This window comes from Tilletiopsis washingtonensis (genome assembly GCF_003144115.1).
Source record: "Tilletiopsis washingtonensis strain MCA 4186 unplaced genomic scaffold FA09scaffold_1, whole genome shotgun sequence".
NCBI lineage: Eukaryota > Fungi > Basidiomycota > Exobasidiomycetes > Entylomatales > Tilletiopsis > Tilletiopsis washingtonensis.
In genome coordinates this window covers 273,891-288,193 of record NW_020311998.1, presented here as the reverse complement: position 1 = coordinate 288,193, position 14,303 = coordinate 273,891, and the positions used below count along the sequence as shown (strand labels likewise).

Sequence of the window (14,303 nt, the reverse complement as noted above, 5' to 3'; positions counted from 1 at the left end):
GGATGGTGGAGAGACGTCCAGCCGCAGCGAGCGTGCGGTGGCCGCGCGCCGCGGCGGGGTCGGCATCGGCAAGGGCGCGTGCTCGGCCCGGTCGGTGACCTGGCGGTGGGGTGGAGCGTGGGAACGCGGGCCGTGCGCGCTTGGCCGGCCATATCAGCATCTGCCTTCTCGCCGCGTCCAGCTCAGCCCCTGTAGCTCTCCTTCCCCCCTCCACCTCCCTCGCACGCCGCCTCGCCGCCATGGTTGCACGCACCGGCGACCGCCGCGGCACCGTCAGCCGCGACTCGTCGCCGCCGGCCCGCAGCGCCGGCGCACGCTTCGGCAGCGCCGCCAGCGCCGTGCGCTCCTCCTCGCTCGACCGACCGAGCTCGAGCCGCGAGCGGGCCCACAGCGCCGCCGCCAACATGCGCAGTGCGCCGCTGCGCCAGTCGCACTCGCACTTCGGCATGCACTCGTCGCCCTCCATCGCACGCCTGGGCCGCCACTTCTTTCCCGAGCGCGCCGACTCGCTGCGCGACCTCAGCGTGCTCGCCGGCCTCGTCGACGACCGCTCGCAGTGGCACGAGAGCGCGCGCAAGACGGACGACGAGATCCGCGAGCTCAGCCGCAATGCCAAGCAGCGGCGCGGAGTGCGCGAGTAGTGAGTGGCGTCGCACAGGCCCCGACATCTGCGCCGCTGCAGCATCTGACCACGCACGCTCGAAGCTACGAGCGTATGAACGGCATCCTCGACATGTGGCGCGAGGTCGACCAGATCGTCGACAGCCGCTTCCCGGCAGAGGTGCTGAAGCGCTTCGGCAACATTGACGGCGCCGCTGAGCTCGAGCGCGGCGTCAGCGGCTACACGTCCGACGAGGAGAGCGACGCAGAGGGCGAAGACTTCTCTGCCGGGCGCCGGCGCGGCAGCCTCGTCTCACGCACGGCCAGCGGCCTCTTCTCGGGCCTGTGGTTCGGCAAGGACGCGGCGAAGAAGCGCGGCGGCGTGCATGACGAAGAGTCAAACCTGCTCTCGTCTGATTCGGGCATGGTCTCGTCGCCGCGGCGCTCCTCTCGCTCTGCGCGAGGCTACGGCGCGACTCCTTCCGCCCTGGCGACGAGCTTCTCCGGCCCGCAGGGACTGCACACCATTGAGGCTGGCGTCGAGGTGCCCCCGGGTGAAGGGCTGCCTGAGCACTCAGGCAAGCCGGACAAGGCAGGCGTCGTGCGTTCTCGCACGCCCAAGGGCGTGCGGCCGGCGGCACTGGAGCACGTTCCCAAGCAGAAGCGCATCGCCGCGCTCAACGGATCTCGCAAGGACGGGAACGGCTCGAGCGGCGGCGGCGATGCAGACTCGGAGACGGAGGACGACGAGAGCGAAGTGGACGGTAGCCTGGACCGCAAGCTCGCGGTGCAGCGTGCCGAGCGCAAGGCGCGCGACCGCGAGCGCATTGTGCACATTCCTGGCGGCCCCGATCTGCGCATCGAGCGCAGCACCTCCTCGGGGCCCGGCAAGGCGCCATCGGAGGCAGGATCCAACACATCAGCCAAGCTGGCGTCGGTGCCAGGGGGCCTGCGCGAGCGCGAGCGGCGCAAGCTGCTGGCGCACGTGCCGGGCAAGGCGGAGCGCGACGATGAAGAGGAGAAGAAGGCGAGCTTTGCCATCAACAGTGAGTCGCAGGCGCCTCAGTTGTCCGCCAGTCTGCTGATCAGAGCGTTCTTCTTCCAGTCAACCTGTCGGTCCCCCCTGCAATGCTGTGGGGTGCGATCTCTGCTGACCTTTAGTCCAGTGCGGTCAACGTGCTCCTGCTCGGCGGCAAGGGCTTCGCCGTGCTGTCGTCCAACTCCGTCTCGCTACTGGCCAGCCTTGTCGACTCGGCGCTCGACCTGCTCTCCACGCTTATCATCTTCGGGACGTCGGTGGCCATCTCGCACGTCACATGGCGCACGTGGTATGCGTATCCGACTGGCCGGAAACGCCTCGAGGTGAGCGTGAGGAGTCTGCCCGCCGTCGAGCACTCGCTGACACTTGGAACACAGCCGCTCGGGTAAGCACAAGATGAGCTGCTCTACCGAAGCACGATCTCACTCTGCCGCAGTGTCGTCATCTTCTCCGTCCTCATGATCGCGTCCTTTGCTCAAGTGAGTGGCATTCGCGCAGCGATGGAGGTTGTGCTGTGCTGAGCACTGGCAAACAGGTTCTGCTCGAGTCGGTCCAGCGTCTCATTGGCGTGATCCGGACAGGCAAGCCCGAGCCGGGCGCAGGCGACAGCCTGCCGCTCGTCGGGATCGCGTTCATGCTTCTAACCATCGGTGAGAAATCTGCTTGGCCACGGGCGACGCTTGCTGCTCATGTGTTGCCGTGGGTCTAGGCATCAAGGCGTGCATGTGGCTCATCTACCGGACTAGCAAGAGCTCTGGCGTGCGCGCCGTCGCGCAAGGTGCGTCGCTGCTGCTGCTTTGACACACAGCTCTGCTGCTGACGAGGCGCCTTGATCACAGACGCAGAGAACGACGTCGTCTTCGTGAGCGAGCACATTAGAGCTGCACTGCGATCGTGCTGACCCGGCCTGCGCCGTCAGAACATTGCATCGCTCATCTTCCGTGCGTCGACAGCCTCCGCTGGCTGACTCACTGCTGACGAGTCCGTGCTTGCAGCCTTCGTCGGCAGCAAGCTTGGCTGGCCGGCCCTTGACCCGATCGGCGGAGCGCGTGAGTACACGCGCGCCTCAGATGCATCGCCTCGGCGCTGAGCACGCACTGCAGTCCTAAGCATCTACATCCTCACGGAATGGGGCGAGACGCTGCTCGAGACTGTCAGTCGGTTGACTGGCGCCGCCGCTGGGCCGGACGCAGTGGCGCAGTGCTTGTACCTGGTCACGCGCTTGTGAGTCACGGTGCGGCACCGAACGAGGCACAGCTGGAGCTGACCAACCCGCGCTCACAGCCGCGCGGTCAAGTCTGTGTCTGCCTTTGAAGTCTACTTCGCTGGCGACCACACGGTCTGCGAGGTATGTTGTCCTAGCAGGCACAGCACCGCAATTGCGTCTGACGCCGCCTGCAGGTCGACATCGTCCTTGGTGCAACGGTGCCGCTGAAGGCAAGTCGAGTGCACGCCTCTCCGCGCCGGCGACGCTGACCCTATCAACTCATAGGACGCGCACGACCTCGGCGAGTGCGTGACGTACACGCTCGAGAGTCTAGATGAGGTCGAGCGCGCATACATCCATCTAGGTCAGTGCGCTCTCATCGTGCGCTCGAGTCTCCCAGGCGCTGAGACGCGCTTGCCACTCCACAGACTACGCGGCGGAAAATGGCGCAGGACATCTCGCCGCACGGGGATGACGACGGCGAGCTGCACAGGAGATGCTGAAATCTTAATATGCGACGCAGCGCACCATGCCGCAGGCAGATAAGGCTGTGAGACGGATGCCCAGCGAGCAAAGATACAGCGCGACAACGGGGCCCGCCGCGCGTTCAGACCACGTATGCGCACGGGACTGGTATTGAGATGTCGAGGTATGGTGTGAGGAAGAGGAGAGGGATGGAATGTGGCTGCAGCGCTCGCCGTGCGAGCGCAGGTAGTCCTAGTTGGCGTTGCCATCACGCTGCTGCTTGCTGCGCGTGCGCGACGACACGGGCGCGGAGCTCTCGGCGCACGGTCGGCTCCGGTCCTGCAGCGCTACGCCACGGCGTTTCTTCATCGGCTGAGAGAATGGATCTGCCGGAGCGGCCGGAAGTAGTGAAGTGTTGTCGTCCGTCGGAGCGGCCCGAGACGCAGCATCGGGCTTCGCGAGGCGCTCCTTGTCCTGGACGCGCTTCTCTGCCTTTGCGACCCGCTCCGCCTCCTTGACAATGGCGCGGTCGAAGAGGACGTTCCAGCGTTTGAACGCCTCGGCATGACCCTGCGTCATGAGCGGCTCGGTGCTGGACGGCATCCGTGGACCCTGCTCAAAGCAAGTCATGAGCTCGCCCTGCTGCAGCAACGCTGCCAGCGAGGTGCTGCCCAGGCCCATGACTTCGACGACCTGTTCCGCCAAGCTGGATCAGCGACGGCTCGGCAGATCGGGACCGAGCAGCAAGCACGAACCCGCTTGCGATTTTTCCATGCTGCAACGTAACCAGACTTGAAGTCCTTGACACCCATACTGCCTACAGTCGTCGTGTTGCCGCCGATGAGTGCGCTCTGAGGAAGAAGAATCAGAGACGGGCTCAGCTGCCGAGATCCTGGCGCCAGAGCGAAGGGCAGAAGCGCGCAGGGGCGGCGGGAAAGCGTGCGGTGCGCCTCACCTGATAGAGCAGACACCAGAATGCCGACTCGAGATCATCGGTCGGCCGATGCTGGCTTGAGCGAACGGCGGCTTCGGCTTCGGACAGTGTCTGCCGCGCAAGTTGCAGGTCCGTGTTCTTGTAGTCGTAATCGTCTGCAGACGGGGCAGGGAGGTCCGCTTCGAACAGCGCAACCTTTTCTGACCACTCGATCACCTCTCTCACGTTCTCGGCTGCTTGAGTTGATTGCCGCGAAATGAACGAGGCATTCGCCGAACAAGCGTCGTCAGCACTCAGGCGAAGCTCATGACCCCCATCAGCGACCGAGGCAGAGCGATCGCGTGACGGCAGGTTGCCGCGTGGTTGCTCGCCGATGCGAGCACCACCGAAGTCGATGAGGAGCACGGCGAGACCCGATGATTCGCGGAGCGACGCCGGTGCGAGAAGCACGTTGCCGAGATTGAAGTCTCGATAGTGCACATTAGCCTCGGCGACGCGGGCAAGGACTGCGCCGAGGTCGCGATACATGTGCAGCACGTCGAGCTGTGCTCTCGGCGAGCGAGCGACGATGCGAAGTCCGATGGGACACTTGAGGACGAGCGCATCGAGCTCCACGCCATGCTTGGACCACTCTGGGATCCAGCACCGCGCCTTCGAAATCGCGGCATCATCGATCAGCTTGACCGCGTGGTTCGAGCGATCAGTGCGCATCGCCGATGGATAGTCGAGTGTGCCAGCGAAGCGCGGGATGTTTGACACCTCAGCAGCCTCCAGATGGCGCAGTACGGCGCCCTCGTGACCAATCAGGTACGACGGTACCCAGGCCATCTTGATGACGATGTCTTCGACCTCACCGCCGCTTCGACGCGCCTGGCCACCCCAGCAGCACGTGCGGCCGCCGAAGAGGTCACACCGCGCGAGGAGCAGCACAGGCGGCGCCAGCCAGGTGTACACCTCGACACTGTCGAGGCCGTTCTTGACGCCGAACGTCTCGTGCTCTGTCGGCGACCAGCGCACGAGTGCCTCGTCGCTCGCCAGAAATGCGACGAAACGAACAAGTTGCTCAACGTGCGCCTCGTCATGAAGATCGATGACGCGCGTGCAGGCGTAGGTGTGGGCATCGAAGCGCCACAGGCGCAGCTTCGCGCCACACAGAGTAAGACCGTGACAGACGCTGACGCAGGGGCGCGTGCTGATGAGGGCGAGCTGCGAAAGGTGAGCGTCAGCATGCAGCACGCAAAGCCAAGCACAAGCGCGCCGAATGTGTGGCCGCCAGCGCACACGTCACGAGCGGCCCGCGAGCAAACTCCTTGACTCGGGCCTGAAGAACGCACCTGGTAGCGTCCGAGCTGCGTCATCAACGTAGGACTTTCGTCCTCGCTCTCCGCGGTCTTGACCTCGCCGATGGCGATGACTGTCTCGTAAGACTGGCTCGTCGAGTCGCACGGCCGCCGCACACATATGTCGGGCTTGCAGAAGTCGACAGACTAAGCGCTGGGTCAGCGATGTCCCTGACGTGAGCTCAAATGACCTCACTCTATTCGTAGTCTCCCGCGCGCCAGAGTTCTGGAAGATCGTCTCTGCTCCGCACAGCTGCGCTACGAGATTGGCCAGCTCAATGAACGCAGTCGTCAGCTGCTCCTCCTTCTTGTCGATCTTGGAGGCTTGACCGTCACTGGTTGAGCTCGCTGACCTGGCGGTCACCGCGACCTGTCTGAGCACTTCGAGGAACTTCTTGCGCTCCTCGCTCTGGCTGACTTCACGGACGACGGCCGAAGACCGCTCGTTGTTTTGGACGAAATGAACATCGACATAGAACGGCAGATAGCGACCGCGCATGTCCTCGGTGACGACCGTATTCATTCGAGCGACGCCGGGACTGTCGCTCTTTTCATCGTCTTGAGGTGACATGGAATGCCCCGAGCGACTGTTGTGCACGGGTGTGTGCGCAGAAGACGAGGCGTGCTCACCTGCTGGAGGCGGGGTGCGAGACGAGCTTGCGCTCGCGACGGCGACGGGCGCTGCTGGGTCGGAGCCCGACGCATGAGGTGCAGGCGATGCATGCGACACCGCTGGGTCAGAATGCGCAGATGCAGGCAGCCGAGGTGGAAGCGTGGCAGTGGCGACGGGGAGCGCTGCGGTACGACGGCTCACGCGGGCCAGGCGGTCTTGCACATTCGGCTTGACGGACCGGTGCGAGTGGCCGTTCGTGGCAGTGTCCGGTGTGGGCTCGAGGTAGCCCGCGAAGCGAGCGCGCAGGATCATCGGTGCATCAGGAGCGCTGGATGGTGCGGCACGCGGCGCGACAAGGGTGATGAGGTGCGAGAAGAACGACTAGTAGCAGGCAGCAGCACCAGCAGCGCACGTCAGCAGCACAGCGGCTCCAGCAGCCGGCGCCGCCGCGGCGCGACTCGCGCGCCGTGGCGCGAGTCGCGCGTCCTCCTCCACCCCACCACTCTCTCAGACCAGACTCTTCTCTTACTGCCACCTCCGCGACCGGCCGCGCGGCGACCGCATGCTCTCGCACCACGAGTCGCTTGTGCTGCACCACGCCGGCATGGCCGAGTCGCTGCGCCCCTGGCTCGTCGCGAAGCTGCTCGCGCTGGCGCCGTCGCTGGTGACGCTCGCCCCGGCCGACGCACCCGCCGCCGCCGGAGCAGGAGGCGGCGCCTCGTCGAGCCGGCACACGCTCGAGGCCGCGCCTGCTGCTGCCGCCGCAGAGCGTCGGACGCAGCGCCTCGACGACGTGCGGTACATGCGTGGCAGCCGGGTGCAGCTGCTGCGCATCTATCCCGCGGACACGGCCGCAGCAGCGCCGCCGGCGGGCGCCGCACGCAGCGAGGAGAAGCGCCGGCTGCTGCAGGCCGCCGACTCGGTCGCTGCCCGCAAGCTCCTCGCACGCTGCAGCCCGCCGCCGCAGCAGGGCATGATGCTGGCCTGCGTGGCTGACCGCGAGGCGCAGACGCTCGTGCGCTTCGAGGCATCAGCCATGCGCAAATTTGCTCAGTGAGTTGCGACTGGCAAGGGCGAGCAGCGTCGAGCCCTGGCAGCACAGGACCAGGAGTACCGTGCCGGCCATTCGGAATGAATGGCTCTTCACGACGCTGAGCTGCGCACACTTCGCGTTGAGCAAATAGAGAGACTGACGCACGCCACGCAGAAAGTGCGACATGCCGCTCTCGGCTCTCGGCGGCGCGACGCTGGTGCTGCAAGAGGTGCGGCCGACCGTCATGCTGCTGCCGCGACTGATGGGGCAGACGGGTCCATTTGCACCGCCGCCCGAGCTTGTGCCGCGCCTGGTGCTCGACGTCGCCTCCTTCAATGTGCTCGGCGCACCGTGCGACCAGCCCTTCCACAGCGTCACCGAGCTCGAGTACCGCGTCTTTCCCGGCCGCTCGACGCTGGAGCCCGAGCTGGCCGGCCACCGCGCTTGGTTCAAGCTCTGGTTCGACGAAGGCGCCAAGCACCTGCGCCGCGAGCGAGGCGCAGAGAAGCGCCTGGAAATGGAACGGAGAGAGAACGAGAGGCGAAGAGCAGAACGCAGAGCGGCGCGGAGAGAAGAGCAGACGGCAGAGAGAGCAGACGAGGGCGAAGGTGAGCGGTTCACCAAGCAGATGCACATGCTCGTGCAATGCTGATGCAAGTGCGGCCTCAGCGTCATCGACAAGCGTTGCGCCTCCGCCCGCGCAGGTCCAGCGCAGTGCACATCCCGGCGCCGTCGCAGCTCTTGGTGCGGCTCAAAAGGCGCAGGATCTGGACAGCGCGCAGCGCCAGCTGGCAACTCGAGCCGAAGCGGCACGAGAGCCAACGCCGACTTTTGAAGTAGAGTCAATGGGCTGGGGCGTGAGTGATGCCTCGCAGCCTTGGCCTCCGCCGCTGCTTATGCCTTCTCGTCGATGCTGCAGGACTTCGACAAAGTGCTCGAAGAAGAGATTCATCCAGCTCGACTGGAGACAGTCGCGCCTCCTCGCGGGCTCTCAGTGCCACTGGCCCCAAGCCCGCCGGCTCGTCTCCGCTCGCTCTCGCCGCAGCACGAGTCTTTCACTGAGCGCGTGCCGTCTCATCGTGCGGCACCAGCGCGGCAAGCGTTCATCCCGATGTCGCCCTTTTCATCGCAGTCGCAGTCGCAGGCGGCGTCCGAGGTGCGCCGCTCGCCTGCGCAAGGCGAGCTGCAGCAGCAGAGCTTCTCGCCGGGCCCGCCGCAGCTGCCCGACGAGGACTGGACGCTGCCGTTTGCCCTGCCTGGCGAGACGCAGCTTGATCATCTGCAAGAGGAGACGGACGACGCGCCGCTGGCGCCTTCAGACATGGCGAGCTCGTCCAGGGCCACAGCGCTTGTGCGCTCCCGGACGCCGCCAGGCTCCGCACGCGTCGAGGAGAGGTCTGAGATGCCGCCGCCATCGGTCAGCAGAGCGCCTGCATCGGTGCCGACATCCACGAAAGCCAGCACGTCCACTGTGCCGACCGCGCCTCAAGCACGTGTGTTGGTGCTCGAGACGCAAGTGGCTCGTCCGAGGCCAGACATGAGCGCGCAAGCACCGTCAGCAGCTCGTGCTGATCAGCCATCGCCATCGGCCCAAACCAGCGCCAAGGCGACGATGGCCGCGATGGCAGCAGCGGCTCGCCGTGCGATGAGCTTGGCGCGCAAGACACCCGCCAGGATTGTCGACAGCGTCGCGGCTGTCGCCGCTGCGCAAGTGCAGCCCTCTGTGCCGGCCCGTCCAGCCACTCCCGCGGTTGTAGCAGCCGAGCAGAGGCAGGAGATCCTCGCCACTGCTCCTACTCAAGCGGCAGAGCAGAGCGTCGAGGCCGCATTAGCTGCGCCGAACGACAGAGCCGTCGAGCAGCCGCGAGCGCAAGCTGCTGCATCGTCGCCTCAGCGCCAGACGGATGAGCCTGACGCAAATGCGCAGCAAGCCACGCCGAAGGCGCGTCACGTCGTTAGGACGCCGTCGAAGAAGCGCCCGCACGAAGAGGTCGAGCCCGAGACGAGCGAGACAGGCGCAGCGAAGGAAGGCGACGGTCGCAAGGTGCCGCGCCTCGCCAGCGCCGAGCGTGGCTCCTCTAGCCCGGCCGGTCCGAGTGGCGCAGCTGCAGACCGGCAGCGCATCAAGAAGCGCAGCCGTGCTGAGGCCAAGGCACGATACGAGGCTCTGATGATGGAGATCGTCGACTGAGCAATACACCGAATTGACCGTCCCCTTGGCTTCGAGCGCTCGCAGTGTCAGCAGCGAGGCGCGCCTCGCACGTTCACACGAAGGATCGGAGGATAGAAAGATGCTGGATTTGATTAGGAAGATGATGACGGGTCGCGGTGACGCGAGGATGAGGTAACGGGAAGACAGCGGCACATGGTGGACGGAAAGGAGCTGCAGCGCCTGGCCTAGGCGCCAGCAAGTCGGAGCAGTAGACTGAGAGCCATGGCGGCAGAAGGTGAACTTCACGCTGCCGAGTCTTCCATCAGTCTGCGCTCGTCGGTGCTAGGGCATGCTCAGGCCGCCGAGTCGTTCATGACGCGCAGCTGCGAGCGGCGTGCGCGGCGTGAGCTGCTGGCACGCTGCTGCTGCTCGTCGTCGCGCAGGCGCAGGGCCTCGGCGCCACGCAGCGGGGCACGGAAGGGCGCCGAGGTGAGCGGCGCGCTGGCGGGCACGCTCAGCTTGGGCACTGCAGACGGCGTGGGCCGCTCCCAGGGGAACATGGGCGAGGCATTGCCGGCTGCCCAGGCCGCGGGATCGCTCGCGCCAGCGAGTGCGCTGGGTGCGCCGTCGGCAACGTCGGAGGCGCACGTCTCCTCGAGCTCCTCGCCGTCGGCTGCAGCAAGCTGCGAGACGAAGATGGCATCGCGTGCATCGGCGTCATCGCGCTGCCATGTCGGCGAGAGCGCGACCGCACCGGGCATCGTCGGCCAGTACGACTCGTTAGGCGACATGCCCCCAGCTGCGAGCGAGGCACGGCGGATGGCGTCGCGCGGCGACACGGCGGCCGGGTCGTAGTAGGAGCCGGAGACGTTGCTGCGCGGGCTGGCGCCGGCACTGCTGCTGGCGCCGGCCAGGCTCGGGCGGTGCATGGCGGCGAGGTACGGGTAGGAGAAGTGGCTGATGCTGCCGACGCTGGCGAGCGACTCGCTCGAGCGGTTCATCGAGCGGTCGTAGTGCTCCATCGGCGGCGTCAGGAGCGAGCGCGAGGGGTGCTGCGCCTCGAAGTCCGAGGCACCGCGGCCGCCGCCGACGGTGCGTCCGACCTCGTAAAGCGCACGCTGGTCCTCGTCGTCGGCCACTAGCGATGTGATGAAGGCAGTGGGCAGCGCGCGAGGCGTGGCCTGCTCGAGCGACGGCTCGCAGGCAGCGTCCATCTGCTGCTGACGGCGCATGCTCAGGCGGCCACGAGCGGGCACGTTACGCAGCACCTCGAAGCCGCGCGCGCCGCTCGGAGACGTGTACTCGTCGGCGAAGGGGTCACTTGCGTCCGACGGCGTGGCCGAGTTGCGGCGCCGACGAGCACGGAAGGCCTCCGAGGCGTTCGTCGCCTGCCGCTTGAGGCCTTTGCCTGCCGTGGCGGCCCAGGCCATCGGCTGGCTAAGCCACAGGCTCGACACGGGCGGGCCGCGCTCCTCGGGCCGCTGCAGCATCTCGCCGTCCTTGCCGAAGAAGTCGTTGAGGCCGTCGTCGTCACGAGCGGCCTCGCGGCGCTTGTGTGCGGCGTACAGGCCGCCGAGCGTGGCAGCCAGAGCCGCGGCGCCGAGGATGCCGCCGGCAATGGCGCCGGACTTGGTGGCGCTCGAGGACGACGAGGAGTCGCTCGAGGGCGGTGCATCCGCAGCAGTGCTGGCGACGGGCGATGCCGGCACGACTGCCACCTTGGCAGCATCGCCCGTCTGCTGCGTCGGAGCCACAGGCGTGACGTCGGGCGCCGGGTTGTCGGCTGGTGCACTGTCAGCCGCTGGTGATGACTCGGTGGCCTCGGGCGCGGGCTGCTTCTTCGGCGCCGCGGCCACGTTGGGCTCGGGCACCGGCGCAACCGGCGTGACAGTGGGCAGCGCCTCGGTGCTGGGCGTCTCCGAGGTGACGGTGGCGGGGCGCTTGCGAGCGTTGACCACGTCGTCGAGGCTGTCGCTCCAGCGCCAGCCGCCGGGTGCAGCCGTGTCGAGGAAGTGCACGGCACTGCTCGCAACAACGGCGACGTCGCCATTGGCGTCGGGCGCCAGCGTCTTGGTGCTGTTCGCGGGCAGGGCAACCGTGTGGTTCGCCGGTGCGAAGCCATCGACGGCCTGGCCGAAGCCGAGGACGAGCACGTCGCCGGCCCATACGGCCGTGTGGTAGGCGCGCGCGGGCGCACTGCCGAAGCCCGTGATGCGGCTCCAGCGCGCCGGCGTCACGCTCGGGTCGAGGACGAAGGCCTCGTTGGTGGCGTTGCGGCGCACGCCGTCGTGCTCGAGCGTCGTGTAGCCGCCGTGCATGAGGATGCGGCCGTCGGGCATGCGGCTGGCCGTGTGGCCGACGCGGCCGCTGGGCAGGTCCTGCGTCTCGCCGGCACTCGTGGCGTTCCACTCCTCCCACTTGCCCGACGCGAGGTCGAGCGCCCAGAACGACGCCAGCGACGCCAGCGTGTGGTTGGCATCGCGGCCGCCGAGGAAGAGGACGCGGTCGCTCGAGTTGGTCGAGGCGTTGGCCGGAAGCAGCACCGTGGCGTAGTCGACGAGCGCCAGGCCCTTCATCGACGGCTCCAGCGCCAGCGAGCGGACCGACATGCCGTCATCGCCGGCGGGCTGTGCTCCTGCCGCCGCAGAGCGTGCCGCCGGCGAGGCGGCGGCGCCGGTCCAGATGTCGACGCCGAAGTAGTCTGCCTCTTGCGTCTCGCTGGCTGCGGGTGCACAGGTGCTGCCGTCGGCGGTGCCGCCGATGACCATGAAGCTGGTGCCGCCACGCTGGCGTGCCGCCGCACGCTCAGCGCCCTTGGTGCCGAGCTCCGAGGGCACCTGGAATGCGCGTGCTCCGCGCCGCCGCACGGGCACACTGGCATTCGAGGAGATGGCGGGGGTGGACCATGTGCCGTTGCGCCACTCGCCGGCTGGCGCCGACCATGAGTAGACGGGCGCATCCTGGCTGCAGTCGCTCGTGGCGCCGCCGACGATCCAGAGGCGCTCGTCGAGGTGTGCGGCGTCGTGCGTGACGGCACGCGCAGCAAAAGCGTGCGGAGGCAGGCCGACGGACGAGAGGCGCGACCATGCCGCGGTGGTGTTGCCAGCAGCGCTGGCGTTGAGCGCCGAGACATCAAAGGCGAAGACGTCGTTGGTGACCATGCCGGCGCTGGCATAGTTCCACGACGGGACCTGACCGCCGACGAAGAGCACGACCTGCGACTGAGGCAGGAAGGCGGCCGTGTGGCCCCATCGCGGGCCGGGGCCGGCATCGCTGCCGTTTGCCGCACCACCAGGCGTGCCGAGCTCGAGCACCTCGGGCACCGCTGCGCTCCGTGCACTCAGCTGCTGCCGCTCGACGCCGTGCTGGCGACGCTGCCAGTGGAGACGGCGCGGGTTCTGCTGCACACGCGCCGCTGCTGCGCCAGACCCAGCAGGGCCCGCTGCGACGCTGGCCGACGCAGCGAGCGAGCGGCCGCCGTCGAGGCTGCGCCCTTCCTGCCGAGGGCGAGCATGGGCGTGGGCACGCGGCAGCGCCACTGCAGCCACACCCGCGCCTCGCTGGCCCAGTGCTGCGAGGAGGCTTGGGCAGAGCAGGACCAGGACGAAGGCACGGAGGAGAGCGTGTGCAGCGCCCGCCGGCCGCGCGACGCTGCCCGCCGGGCGCCGTGGTCGCTGAAGGAGGGGCGCAGCGAGCTCGGCGCCGTCATGTGCGCCCCGAGCAGCGGCTCGCCGCACGGTTGAGGTGCGGCTGCTGCTCGCAATGCTGCTCCGCCGGCTGGACGAGCATTCGCCGGGTGCCGCGTCCATCGCATAGCCGGAAGAGAAGCGGAGGTGGGAGGAGGAGGAAGACGTGATGAGAGGAGAAGAGCCGCTCCCGAGGGGGTCGGCGGGGAGAGAGGTGGGGGAATTAACGAGATGGAAAGGAGGATAGACAGCGGAGTGCCAGAGCGTCTCGCCAGGAAACGACTCTGCAGACGGCAAACGCGCTGCGTTGGATAGGCGGGGATAAGAAGATGAAGCGGAAGAGTCGCGAGCGCAGCTCAGCGACGAAGAGGAAGGAGGAGGGAAAGGAAAAGGGGGAGCAGAGGGGAGCGGCGTGGGGAGAGGACGCCCGGGATGATGGAGGTGCGGCGGGAAGAAGGCACGGCGCGCCGCAGCCGCTGCTGGCCGCTGGCGGGCGCCCGTTGCGTGCCGGCCTGCGTCCGAGCGGGCGGGCTGCGAGGGCCGCTTGGGCTGGCGGCTGGTGCGAGGTGGATGTTGCACGCGGAGCCGGAGCAGCAGCGGCGACCATCGCCCATGTGCGCTGCCCTGACCTGCCGTTGTGGGCGCGGCGGCAGGTGAGATGCCCCATGGGACGGACGCAGCGCGCGGAGGACGCCACTGCACCGCCTGCGCTGCGGCCTGGCCTGCAAGTCGCCCACGTCGATCTCACCCAGCTCAGCATCTCCTGCATCGCTGCTTATGGTGGACTTGCAGCTGCTCCAGCCAGTCGAGTCGGAGGCATCGCCTCGGCCTGCCAAGGCGCTCTCGGAGGGCTCGGACAGAGGTGCAGAGCCTGACGTCGCCTCCGTGCGCGCCGCGCGTCCCACAGCCGCGCTGCCAGCGCACGCCGACCCGCCCCAGTCTCATTGGCCATCTGTCTCGAGGTCTCGGAGGCAAAACAGAAGAAAGACGTCTGGAGTCTCGCGATGCCGAAATTCTGGCGGCAGAGAACGCAACTGCGGCAGGCACAGGTGCTTGCCGCGCAAGACGCTGCGGCGTGAAGGAGCGTCCAGGGGGAGCGGCGCGACGGGCCGGCAGGTCTGGGCTGGCGCAGCGAGCATGCTGCGCGGTCAGCAGGCAGGCCGGAGCCGCTGAGGATGGCATCAGGCCTCTGCATCCAGCTCGAAGCGGACACTGCGCGGCTCCCACACGCCAG

At 67.6% G+C, this 14,303-nt stretch overlaps 4 protein-coding genes across 4 annotated transcripts; 2 read left to right on the top strand and 2 right to left on the bottom strand.

The window, feature by feature from the left end:
- Window positions 1–214: 214 nt before the first annotated feature.
- On the top strand, window positions 215–3,452 carry FA09DRAFT_357755 (hypothetical protein). The gene is made up of 16 exons (XM_025744869.1): window positions 215–640; window positions 706–1,646; window positions 1,706–1,712; window positions 1,767–1,962; window positions 2,017–2,024; window positions 2,076–2,118; window positions 2,175–2,289; window positions 2,349–2,417; window positions 2,479–2,501; window positions 2,559–2,580; window positions 2,635–2,688; window positions 2,743–2,863; window positions 2,924–2,987; window positions 3,041–3,076; window positions 3,132–3,210; window positions 3,275–3,452. The coding sequence occupies exons 1-16, from the start codon at window positions 240–242 to the stop codon at window positions 3,319–3,321; spliced, it is 2,226 nt and encodes a 741-aa protein (XP_025601432.1). The 5' UTR covers window positions 215–239; the 3' UTR covers window positions 3,322–3,452.
- A 301-nt stretch (window positions 3,453–3,753) lies between these two features.
- Window positions 3,754–6,062, bottom strand: FA09DRAFT_3530 (hypothetical protein). The gene is made up of 5 exons (XM_025744834.1): window positions 6,026–6,062; window positions 5,580–5,663; window positions 4,267–5,451; window positions 4,067–4,160; window positions 3,754–4,004 (listed from the first exon to the last, which is right to left on the bottom strand). The coding sequence occupies exons 2-5, from the start codon at window positions 5,601–5,603 to the stop codon at window positions 3,928–3,930; spliced, it is 1,380 nt and encodes a 459-aa protein (XP_025601431.1). The 5' UTR covers window positions 5,604–5,663; window positions 6,026–6,062; the 3' UTR covers window positions 3,754–3,927.
- A 653-nt stretch (window positions 6,063–6,715) lies between these two features.
- Window positions 6,716–9,424, top strand: FA09DRAFT_327110 (hypothetical protein; the record flags this gene model as incomplete). The annotated part of the gene is made up of 4 exons (XM_025741275.1): window positions 6,716–7,251; window positions 7,406–7,839; window positions 7,901–8,088; window positions 8,151–9,424. Exons 1-4 carry the CDS (start codon window positions 6,803–6,805, stop codon window positions 9,420–9,422), a joined length of 2,343 nt encoding a protein of 780 aa, XP_025601430.1. The 5' UTR covers window positions 6,716–6,802.
- Window positions 9,425–9,533: 109 nt separating this feature from the next.
- FA09DRAFT_347579 (hypothetical protein) lies at window positions 9,534–13,092 on the bottom strand (the record flags this gene model as incomplete). Its single annotated transcript, XM_025744808.1, has 2 exons — window positions 9,534–12,748; window positions 12,793–13,092. The coding sequence occupies 2 exons, from the start codon at window positions 13,090–13,092 to the stop codon at window positions 9,737–9,739; spliced, it is 3,312 nt and encodes a 1,103-aa protein (XP_025601429.1). The 3' UTR covers window positions 9,534–9,736.
- Window positions 13,093–14,303: the final 1,211 nt, after the last annotated feature.

Bases quoted from the DNA above. Each gene is read 5' to 3' on its own strand.
- FA09DRAFT_3530 (XM_025744834.1), bottom strand. From the start codon at position 5,603: ATGACGCAGCTCGGACGCTACCAG. The intron at 5,452-5,579 runs GTGCGTTCTTCA...CACCTTTCGCAG, and splicing joins CGCAGCTCGGACGCTACCAG to CTCGCCCTCATCAGCACGCG. The intron at 4,005-4,066 runs GTTCGTGCTTGC...TTGGCGGAACAG, and splicing joins CATGGAAAAATCGCAAGCGG to GTCGTCGAAGTCATGGGCCT.
- FA09DRAFT_357755 (XM_025744869.1), top strand. From the start codon at position 240: ATGGTTGCACGCACCGGCGACCGCCGCGGCACCGTCAGCCGCGACTCG. The intron at 2,581-2,634 runs GTGCGTCGACAG...CCGTGCTTGCAG, and splicing joins CATTGCATCGCTCATCTTCC to CCTTCGTCGGCAGCAAGCTT. The intron at 3,077-3,131 runs GCAAGTCGAGTG...ATCAACTCATAG, and splicing joins GTGCAACGGTGCCGCTGAAG to GACGCGCACGACCTCGGCGA.